The sequence below is a fragment of the Falco rusticolus genome, chromosome 7, assembly GCF_015220075.1.
Source record: "Falco rusticolus isolate bFalRus1 chromosome 7, bFalRus1.pri, whole genome shotgun sequence".
Taxonomy (NCBI): domain Eukaryota; kingdom Metazoa; phylum Chordata; class Aves; order Falconiformes; family Falconidae; genus Falco; species Falco rusticolus.
This window is the reverse complement of record NC_051193.1, coordinates 4988565-5000123: the sequence shown is the minus strand read 5'-3', so window position 1 is coordinate 5000123 and position 11559 is coordinate 4988565. Positions and strand designations below refer to the sequence as shown.

The 11559-nt window shown below is 36.9% G+C and overlaps 1 protein-coding gene across 2 annotated transcripts in view; it reads left to right on the top strand.

Moving 5' to 3' along the window:
• The first annotated feature begins 1 nt into the window (after position 1).
• The window catches only part of IQCH (IQ motif containing H), a 72722-nt gene continuing 61164 nt past the window's right edge, over positions 2–11559 (top strand). For both annotated transcript variants that reach the window (XR_005105187.1, XM_037393386.1), the window contains exons 1-5: positions 2–213; positions 829–951; positions 1273–1367; positions 1704–1818; positions 6315–6434. Coding sequence is in view for 1 of the 2 variants with exons in the window: in XM_037393386.1 (XP_037249283.1) it covers positions 115–213; positions 829–951; positions 1273–1367; positions 1704–1818; positions 6315–6434 (552 nt within the window). In the remaining variant the exon portion in view is untranslated. The remainder of the gene's footprint in view (positions 214–828; positions 952–1272; positions 1368–1703; positions 1819–6314; positions 6435–11559) is intronic.

Sequence of the window (11559 nt, the reverse complement as noted above, 5' to 3'; positions counted from 1 at the left end):
CTGCGGAGGGGGAGGCGGCGAGCGGCCGAGCCCTTCCAGGGAGGGGAGGGAGGAGCGAGCCGGGGAGCGGGCTCGGCCCCCGCTTGGTGTGGCCGTCCCCCCGCGGCGAGGCGGATGGTGCGGTCCGGCCAGCGCGTCCCGTTGCTAGGGGCGAGGGCGGCAGCCGCCATGGCCGGCTTCGTGGGGCCGGGGCTGGAGGCGGGAGCCGCGCAGGTGGGTCCGGGCAGCACTCGAGCCGGCCCCGTCTCTCCCCGGCAGCCGGGGTGGCGATCGCCGCGGGGCCCCTCCTGCCCCGGGGAGGCCGCCTCCCCCGCAGCTGTGGCCCGGGCCGCCGCTATGGGCCGGGGGGCTCAGCCCCTGCGAGAGGCGGGAGCGGCTGCCGCGGGTTCTGAGGGGCCTGGGCCCTCGAACTTCTCTGCTTAACGCTGCGTAAATACACATTTTTGTCGCGGGCTAACGTGATCTCCTCTGAGGCTGCCGCTGCTCTTCAGTCCCTCGTTAATGCTTTTGAGATTCCTGCATAGTTAAGCCATCTGTGCCAAGAGAGAGGTTTGAAATGTCAAAGGAAATGTTCCTTGGCTGAGGACCTCAGTCCTGAAGTTTATTGCCTTTTTTTTGTGAGGTTTGTTTTAAAATCAAGTCTTTTCGAGTTTTCAACAATCAACGACTTCGAAGGCATTGGCTTTGTATTCCTTTATTTATAAAAGTATGGAAGATTGTGTGTATTTTTCCCTGTATTTAGGAAGCATTTAATTTGGATTAAATGCTGCTACGTAATCCAGTGGGTTTTGGTTATGGGTATGACTTTTGTCATAACTTGTTTTTTAGGTTCAAGAAGACTTTCACAAGCTCAAAGTTAAAGTGAAAAATATCAACTTGAAAGGAAATGTAGAAGCCGTGGATATTAGTGTCCTTGAAACAGCAACTGAAAGAACTGAACTTGGGCTGAGAGTAAGTAAAATAGAGCAGATCCAGAAGACAATTCAGTTTTTGAGGTCTCTGTCAGTAATTCACTTAGAGTACGTTGCAAGATCCCTTTCTGATTAGCAAATCATGGGATTCATCAAACATTACAGTTCAGAATGACGGCTTCCTTTTTTGGGTCATCAGAACTAACTGGTCTTGTGCCCATTGGCCAAAGTCAGTCCAACAAGAGCACAAACCTATCTAACTTTTCAGTCAAGTGAAGATCTGGATTTCTAAATATTCTAAATAATTTAATATCCCTCATATCTTTGTAATCGTTCTAACATAATTTTTTCCCTTTAACAGAAACATGCTGAAAATTATTTAAATGTCATAAACAGACAAGTGTTAATGATTTCTTCTGCTGATAATAAAGTGCATTCAAAAGAGCACCCTAAATGGTAAGTGAAACAGCCGTTTTATTGCAAAGACAAATACAAGCAGTGAGAGAAAAATTGTAGCATCAGAATCTTGTAAAGCAAATAGGAGTGTTGGCCCAGATGAGATTATTTTGTTCATTTGCTATTTTGGTTGTATTGGATTTAAACTTAAAAAGTAAATGCACTTCTAAGTAGCTACAGCAACCTTCCGCTATCTCCCTTGATTTTTTTTTGTGAAATACTAATTCAAATAAAAAGATAGTATTTCAGATTCAACCAGATGGAAGCAGTATGGGTTTAATAGGTAAAATCAAAGTAATTTTTTTAAACCTCACTGTTTGTTTCTTTCTAAATCAGGGGCCTTCATTTTGGTGCTTCTCAGAAACAGCTTATTTTACCACGAGTATCTGTTGAGCCCATGACTGTCCAGGCGTACAGCAAATCAGCACTACGTGTTTCTCGAGGTTCACAGGTCTGAAATAACATACTACTTATTCTGCCACAGACCACGTTAAATGAGTAAACTGGTGTCTTGTAGGTTACCAGTTGATCCCATGATGTTAATATTCTGTCTCCATGGATTCAGCTTTTTATAATATATGATTTAAGACTGAAAGTGTTAAAAAATTCTCAGTAGAATGAGTGGGCTGAGAGATAGGAGCCTTCTCCCAGCCAGAATAAAATCTAGATTAGGAAGGATTTCAGTATCATCTTGGGAGCATCCACAAGCCCTCCTCCAATCTTTATCTACACTCCTGCCCCCACATGGATATTGTTAAAGTCCTGAAACCTGGTGGTGGTTGTGCTTTAAGGTCCCAGTCCTGCAAATACCACACGCTTAATGGAGATTCTGCAAGTGACATGTTTTAAAATAAGTGGAACTATATATTGGACTAGCATGAGCACAGGTGTAAATGTTTGTGTTGTCTGAGACTGAAAGTGGTGGGTTTTGGGGTTTTTTTGCATAAAAGATATGGCAAATTGTGGGAAAGACTTCTGTTCATGTATAGGATAGTCACTTCTGATAAATGTAGCTTTTATCCTTGAAGTCTGAATTTTTGCTGTTTTTCATAAATGAAATCCTTGTAAGGTCATTTAAAGCCATCTTAAAATGTTTGTATCTGAAGTATTTTTGCTTTTTTTATTCTAAGCTGTGAATTTTGACTGGCGCCTTCAAGGTGGTTTCCTCAAACATATTTTAAAAACAAATGAAGGTAATTTGTTGAAATGAAAAATACCCATTGTCATAATTTTACGTTATTACTGTTTAAATTCAAGGGATCTTTGAGTGGGGGAAAAAGCCTTAAGAGGCTCTCTATAGTTCGAAGACTGTTACCAGAAGCTGGGGATTGAAGCTACTTGAAATGGTATAATCAGAATGAGCAGCCTAACAATTATATTGCTGATTAGCTTTGTAAAAGAAGTCCCAGTATAAAGTAGTGTTAAAATATTGTTTACTCTTGAGATAAAGGATAAAGTGCAATGAGATCTCAGATACTTTTTCAGACTGTATTCCAGCCCTGTCCTATATGAATACACTTATATTGTGGAAAAAAAAAAAATCAGAGTTCAGCTGCTCTGTAAACTATTATCTGTGGTCTTTCAACTCTTCATGTGCACCAATGAGCTTAATTTACAGTGCAGCACATGCTCTGTCCTGCCTTGACTTTTCCTTTGTCTTTTCATTTCTGATATCTATGGCATCTGCTTAGAAATGCATATCCAGTGACACACAAGCTAGCTCTAATTTCCCATTATAAAGAAAATGGCAAACAGTGCTGTTTTACCAGCTGTTCTACATGCCTGGCATGCCAACATAAAAAGCTTTTATTATTAAATAGTTGTGAAATCCAGCTGGGAAATTATCACCTACAATTCCTTACTTCCTGTCTTTTCCTTACTTGTAGCTATAAACAGTTTTGGGGTTTTTTTTAACTTACTTTGGTGTTCAAAATTCCTTTCCACTCAAAAGAAATATTAGTGAACTGAACATTTTCCATTTGCAGACAGTATTTCCAGGTACATAGGCTTGAAGAAATCAATGTTTCAATTCATAGGGGTTCCAAGAGAAATTAGTAATTCACGCAGTAGTATTTTTGTGCTTTGCAGTCCATAGTATGCTGTGCAAGTGTAGGAATGGAGCATAAGTTGTGTTTGTAGTAGTTAGGATAAAACAAGGTTGCAGTCAAATAAGCACAGATGCTATTTTCACATATGCGTTGCTAGAATACTTGTCATATGGGAAATAGCTTGCCCACAGGTGTCAGAATAGGCTTAAAATTATTGTTTGCTCACACATACAGTTATTTCTGAGTCATATCAGCAGCTGCTTACCATTCTGCAAAACAGGCTTACAGGGGAAACTGGAGCGCTGTCCCCCCCTTCCCCCCCCCGCACTATGTGTTGTAATTGGATTTGTTCTAATAAAGCATGAGAACCATAAAAAGGTGTCTTCCTCATGCAGTAATTGCAAAGCTTCCGTATAGCAATGGCTGAAGAGACATTGTTATCCATAACTGCTAAGTGTATAAGTTAAAATTACTGGTTTTCTAAAAAAAACATACTTAATTGAAAAATCCTTAACTGATGCTTGTTCAGCTTTGGGTTTTGGTTTTTTTGTTTGTTTGGGGGTTTTTCCCTAAAAGTTGATAGTTTCTGTGACATTCTGAATACACAGTAGAAGTTAATATTCTTTCATTGTTAATGGGATTAAAGATGTAAATGCAAAAATGTTTCTAGGGGATTCTGGAATATGCAAACAACATAAATAGCTAGACATGAAAAGGGGTTTAGTTACCAGTAATACAGGTTGTTTCAAAGATGAATACAACGTAGTCCATTCATAAAGGAATTGGACTGTATTAGATACCATGCACCACAGGCATCTGCAAAGCATAGTGAGTCAGATTTGTTGGCTTACTACATGATAAAAATATCCTCCACTGTGAAATTAATTTTGTGTTGAAGTAGAATAAGATTTGAACCATTTAACTGTGCTAAGCACATCGGCCTGTTCAATATACTCCAGTATACTCCATGTCAATTACTAAGCACAATTCTCATTTTCATTGAGCATTATATTAGTAACAATGCATGATTTGCCCTGCTACTTTCGTCTTATTCTGCATCAAGATTGTTCAAGATAGCTTAAATTTAAGACTTTGGATGATATAGATAGATGGGTAATATAGATGGAAGAGACCCACAATGCCATCTGCTCCAGCTCTTGCAAATGTAGAATTGTTACTTGCCATACATCTAAGCTGACAAAGTAACTTTTAGCAGGTTTTTTGATTTATTAAGCATTTCAGTTCTTGTTATCCTGTATGGAGTCTGTCACTCCAGCATTGATCATTTCACTGTCAGTCTGAGTAGGGAGTCTGCACTGTGCATCATCTCCTATTTTAATTCAGAAGGTACTCAATTTCCCCCCAATTCTTGTTTAATAACATAAGCAGATTCCTTTCTGTACAGCGGTGTGTTATAGTAATAAAATAAATACCACAAAATCACTGATGAGGTGAAAATTGAACTTTCCCTCTCTGTGCAGCCATGTGGGTAAAAGAGTAATTGGCTTGGATAATAACTTTCATTCTTACAACCCCAAATCTAAATGAGCATCTCATTGATACATCTGCTCATAATTACTATCAAAAGAAGAGAATATATTGTGCAGATAAATAAATTAAAGCGCTTTTAGTGCTTTCATAAAGTAATACAATTGTTTAATAGTTCAAATAAACATCTAATGATTTTTAAACTTTTTATAGCATATTTTGCTTGTGAAAAAATAGAATTGTCATAAATTTATTTTTACATTTATACAAAAGAAGTATCAGTAGAATTCTTGTGTATAAATGTGTTTATTTGGATCATACTATGTAAAGGAGCTTTTGTATTCCTGTATCCATGCAATGGGAATTAAGCATATACACCACCAGGCTCCCAGCTTCTCTGAATTACCTTAGTTCTGTTGACTTCTCTGGTGTTAGATTAGTTTCTGTCATTTGAGTATTCTTCGTTATTCAGCATAAACCCTCGTGGGTGCAGAGTCTAGTTAGCAATGTTACTACAATAAAAGTGTTGGGAGATACTACTACACTTGATACACATCCAGGTGTAAACTAAAGCACATGCATTAAGATGAACCCAAATGTTTTCAACCTAAGAAACTTTAGCAAAGATATATGGCATTGCTTCTGGCTTTTATAAAAAAGTATGTGCTTTAGATAATACTTATAACAAGAAGAAACTTTTAAAGTTTTTTCCTGTCCATTGGGATTTAAATCAGAATTTATATTAGCAAAATAGTTGAATCCATTCCATGCAGATAACACAGTACATTAAGAAACTACTATGTTTTAATTCTTATTACTATAAGGATTTTTTATTTCCTCACTTACTTATAAGTGCGTGCTCTATCTGCATTGAATCAATGGTCCATAACTGATCCAAAGAAGCTGTTCTGGTCCATGAGGTCAATGATTCCTGAATTAAAGTCTCTGGCAAAGATGGCCAGGGTAGATTGGATTCTTATTATCATCTCTGGGAAGAATGCACATGTAACACCCTCCCAATAGATATGGTGTATATAAAACATTTGTTGTAATACAGGTAAATGGAATTCTCAAATGACCTGTGTTAATCAAATGAGTCAAACCTGATTGTCCTTTCCACTCAAAATTTGACTCAAAGGCACACAAATTCAAAAATGTCAGAGCTTGTAATAGAATTAATAGGAACAAATCTTGGCAAAAGCATATATGTGAATAATGGTTGTACGCCTTGCTATATTTTCTATCTAATCAAAAGGTGTTTATTCATTGTTTGCCCAGTTCTATGTGGATAGTCAAATAACATGAATTATCATCATTTTGCAAATTTATGAATGTTAGCCAATGCCTGCTTATAAACACTTCTGTTTTAGTGCAGTTATTTTAAGACTATGCTTGTTATATATTTCAGCAGCAGGTGGAAATGGATATGAAAATTATGCTTGACCCAGAGAACATCGATAATAAAGCTGTTCTAAAACAACAGAACTATGAGACCAGACTGCCACTTATAACTAAGAAAAAATCTGCTCCTGTAAGTAACTTATTTAATGGGCTTATTATATGCATTACTTTTCACTATTGAAGTTAGTATGTATCAGACCTAAATAAAAGATGTATTTTAAGTGAATGTACCTCATAATTTCCTACTTTCTGACACTGATATGTAATGATCAAAATGTTTTGAGTGATAATACTGGGGAAAACAACCCTGTAGCCTAACAGGTTTAGGTCGCAAGACCCCAGTCCACAAAAGCATGAGTGTAACATGGAAATATGCATGGTAAGTAATTGCAGTAAAATCAGGGAGTGAAGATAACCAAATTGGAGCTTGTGGAGTTATTAGGACCTGATCCAACAAACAAAGAAGAAGTAAAAAATGTTTTGCTGACAAGAGTGACCTTTCAGTTGTTCATTCTCTGACCATTTCTTAAAAAGACAAGAATGCATTCCATTTTCAAATGACAACGGGATTGTTAGGAGTAAGTGAAAAATGTTTGTACTTTGTTTTGATGCTCTTTTTAATCGACTTTTTTTGAAAAAGCAATCCTGCCACATGATTGGTGACCCTGACCAGAAATCAGTGTCACAGAATCAAAAAAATAGAGGTTATACTGAAAGAGAACCAGAATCCTAGAGTGACTACATAAATTTAGCTGTCACTTACCTCTTGTATTTCTGACACTGTTTGGGAGGGAATGTTGAGTTCTACTTCTTATCTTCATGCTGGGAGCACTTAGTTTGAAAGGTGAGGGACAGATTCAGATCCTTCCTTTCCATATGAAGATATTTCTATGTCTTCTAGATCCCAGGTGTGTCCTCACTGTTAAGCTACAAAGTATTCTGAAGCACAGCCTTTCTTTTTTATCTAGTTAAGCTGTTTCCCTTAGTGCAAAGCAATTATCTACCAAAGCTGAGACTGAGCACTTCCACAACACTCTAAGAGTACCCTGACTAGTGGCCATCAAATCACTCTTCTCTATTCTTCTCTCTGGTCTGTGAATGTTATAATTGTGCAAGATTACATTTTGATTCTTCCAAATTTCTGTTCTGCAATTGCTGTTCGTCTTTAAACAAATGAGCATGAAGATGACATTTTCTGCAAAGTATGCATTTAAAAAATTTAATAGGCACAGGCATCCCTCCAAAGATCAATTATGTTTACAAATTTAGCACAGCATTGTGGTCTACATGAAAGTATATGCCCAATAGTCTCAGACAAGGACGCTCTTCTACAATTTAATTTATGTAATAGAAGCATTATTCAGCAATCCCAGTGCTATGAGTGATGTTCTAGGATATTTGGTTTTAAGCAACATAAACAGAATCTATGAATGGCACAGTTGCAAGCTGCCATTTATAAAAAATGATTTTTGGAAGCTGTTGCCCAGACTAAGAGGTGATTTGTCTAACCCTGTGATATAGAGTTAATTAGAAAAAAGCATCATGGCTAATAGCTTTTTAGAACCACTCTAAAACACTCACGGAGAGGAATATTGTACTACTGCAGAGAGCCATGCGTTTTACCACTCTCACTGAAATATACTGATCAGAGAAAACTTCTTAATGTTGACTTAAATTACAAACATTTAGTGTAAATTAGTCAAGCTCTCTGATACATATTTACAGTTGCTAAGGAACTATTTATGACAGGGAGATAGGCTGAAAAAACAAGTAGGTATTTCCTATCTCTAATTTATTATTTTACAAGTTTTCAAATCCCGTGACACAATGTCTGTTTTGAAATGTTCTGGCTTCATTGGGGGTAAAATTTTTGCAGTTAGATTTGCAAAATCCACTATTGAGATTGTGAATTAAGGCATTTTTGTTAAATGTGATCTATACTAGCACTTAGAGGAATGAGAATTATAGATCACTAATAGTAACTAAAATCGGTATCATTGCAGGTCTAAAATTTTATGGTCTTTACTTTTGAAAAAATAGTTCTTGTAGCTACTTTAATTGTTAAGTTAGATGCTATGTACCCTGTTTTTACTAATCAGCCATTAGAGGGCAATATTTGTACGCACACTTGCGGGCACACACGCATATACCATGTACATGCCCTAGATATGTGCATAAGTTCAAAGATTATCTCAAAAAAAAATCAGTGGCAGAAGGACTCTTATTGAAGTAAATTAAAAACTAATTGCTTGGTTAACTGCATTCAGGTTTTTTCCAAGAGTTGTCAGCATCTGAGTTTTCAAGGAGACCTGAGCATTTAAAAATGTGATGAAATTAAAAACACACTGGTTTTGAGGTGACTAGATGGGTCAAGCAGAAATCTACACAGACTTTTTATTATCCTGCCATTTGAGTAGTTTGGAAAATTATTAGTAAGGATCTCATTGTTTCATGAAAAATGTCATTTTTTTTCTTGCTCTTTTGGTATTATTAAGTTGCTGATGCTGTATTTTATGATAGAAACGAAGAACGATTAATTATTGCCCTTTTGTACCTTTTTGGGTCTGATAAGCACTAATGCTTCATCCTCTGTAAAGTTCTGTAGTTATTTTAAAATGAGGACTGTAAGTCTGATTGAAACACCATGGGCAGACTGGGCATCACTTTTATTTTGCAGGCTATATCTGGATAACAAATGAAAAATGATGAGGAGATAATTATTAAATATGTATACTTCCCATGGAGTATCTAGCAATACAAATAATAATCTGAATTGCAGCAAAAATAATTCTCACATACTGCTGCAACGTAGAAAAGATTCACAACTATACCTTTCATTTTCATAGGACTGCTGTTCTTTTATAGAATTATACTGGCACTTTTTGGTCCTTGTTTTCTTATAAATGTATATTATACTGTAAACTTAGGAACCTTTTAAATTATTCATGAGGTAGAATTTAATATGGTGATGATTTCTAGCCTTTATGAGTTGCATCTTATATAGTGTGGCTCTAATGGTGATGGCAGTGATTCTGTGTTGTGGGGGGGGTTTCTTGTGGTTTTTTTTTTAAGCTAACTTATTTGAGCACAACCATTCTAATCATATCCTCAGTTATTCATTCTTTATTCAGTCTTTGCATCATGCTTATCACTGAAAGTCTATTCATTTCCAAAATTAAAAAGTAAGGCAAAACAGGGCAATTATTTTTATTTCAAGTGACTAGAGTAAGTTGTAGAAGCAAAACGGGTCTTTTGGTCCTCCAGACCTGATTGTGTTTTAAACCTATGCATGTGGCTATAATTACAGTCAAAGCATAATTTGGCAGTGGTAGCAGAATGAGACTTAAACAAATCGATGTTACACTATAGTAATTCAAAATAAGCTTGTTGCATTTGTATTATGGTATGTAATCATAATAAGCAGCACAGTGAATTAATAAAATCTTCTTGTCACTAAAAATAAAAAGGAAATAATTGGTGAGATGGAGTTAACTTAACAGATGACTATAGTCAGCATCCTTTCAACCTAGAAATGGGAATGTGAAGGTCACCCCCATCTCAGATGACAAACGTAGAACATTTTGTTGGTAAACAAATTAATCTTTTGAAAGGTCACCATTTGTTTTAAGTTTTTATCCAGTTCTTGTCATCTGGAATTGGAGATTGACTGTCATTTTGCTAGGTAGGGGTGCAGCTGAAGCTGCTGAAGCTGTTTCTGTACATATCAGCATTCCTTGACAAAACTTGGTGCCTGATTGTGATGCTATGGGCTGCTGGTTTACAGCTGTCTCCGGACAAGAATGGAGGCCCACCCCTGAATTCCAATAAGTTGGTCCTGCATATTCTGCCTCGTGTAAGCTGGCCCTTTGCCCACAAGTAAAATGTATTGTAGTTCAAGCCAGCAATTATCTGTCTTACTTCCTCCTGTGCTGCTTCTGTTGCCTTTTTCAAAAAGCAGATGTGGGATTCACCAAAGTTCTCCATCTATTCTCTTTTGCACCTGTTACGGCAGAATTTTGATAGAGGTAAATTTCTGGGAGAGCTAGCAGTAGGCTATGAAACAAACAAAGCTTCAGTTTTCCAATGGAAAACTGTCGGTTCAGAGCCATCTCTGATTACTTTAAGAGCTTAAAGTAGGTAAGAATAACATAAGACCTGTTGTTAAAGATGCCTAGTTGCTCCCTAGTGAAGGTTTAATGTTGGGCTTTCCAATTTAAATAGGACTTTATTTCTGCAGGTAAACAAAACCTGAGGGAAATAAGGTGTGTTAATATCTTAGTATTACATCTAAGGGAAACTGCATCAATCATTAGGTAGATAAAATGCTGGACTATGTAAATCGGAATGAGAAGGACAAATTTTAATTTTCTATACAGTTTTCCAATTCAGAAATCTTCTTGAATAAAAAGACAGCCAGTCATAAAAATTGTTCATGTTTTAAATCTATTACAGAGACTGTTACAAATTTGATTCGTCTGACTTGAAAATAGTTCCACTGACACTGGTGAGAATTTGTCCTTTACTTAGCATTCACTGTTTCTGCACTGAATACCATATGCTGGTTCTTAGACTTCCAGGACCAAAATTATTTGCAACCAGAGTTAAATGCTTTCTTTTATTTGCTCTTTATTACTAAGATGATTTGGCTCAGTTGTCAGAACAAGATTCTTTTTCGTAATAGAAATTGATAGATGATGGAAGTGTGAGTGAAACTGTTCCTTGATGCTGCTTCCTTGCAAAATCCTTGTGTAAATCAACACAGGAAAAATACATCTGTTTAGACTGCAAGGCTGTGAAGTTATAAAATGCAATGAAATTCTACAGTAATTCTCATCTAGACAAAACCAAAGCTGACCTGATCTATTGTGGGTAGCAGACTCAAGACTGGACTTGGTGTCCTACAGAGATCCCTTCTAACCACATTTCTATTATTTCTATGATTCTGTGATTGAAAGCAAAGAGTGAAAATCACTTTGCACTTCTGCCTTTACTCCATTTGAGGGTTTTTTTTGGTCTGAAGTGATTTTCTGCCATTGCTTAACACTTAGATACCTCCTTCTCCTGTGTGAAGAGCGGACTCTGTTAATTTCTAACGCTTAGGGGACAGGCCCATTGAACCCTTTCAGTATACTTCCATACTGACATAGAAATTATTTCAGAATTAGGTATTAAAGCAACTTTGCATCTTTCTTTAAGTTTGTCTACACCACACTTTCTTAGCTTGCTTATATAATATCATGATGAGGTAGCTTTAA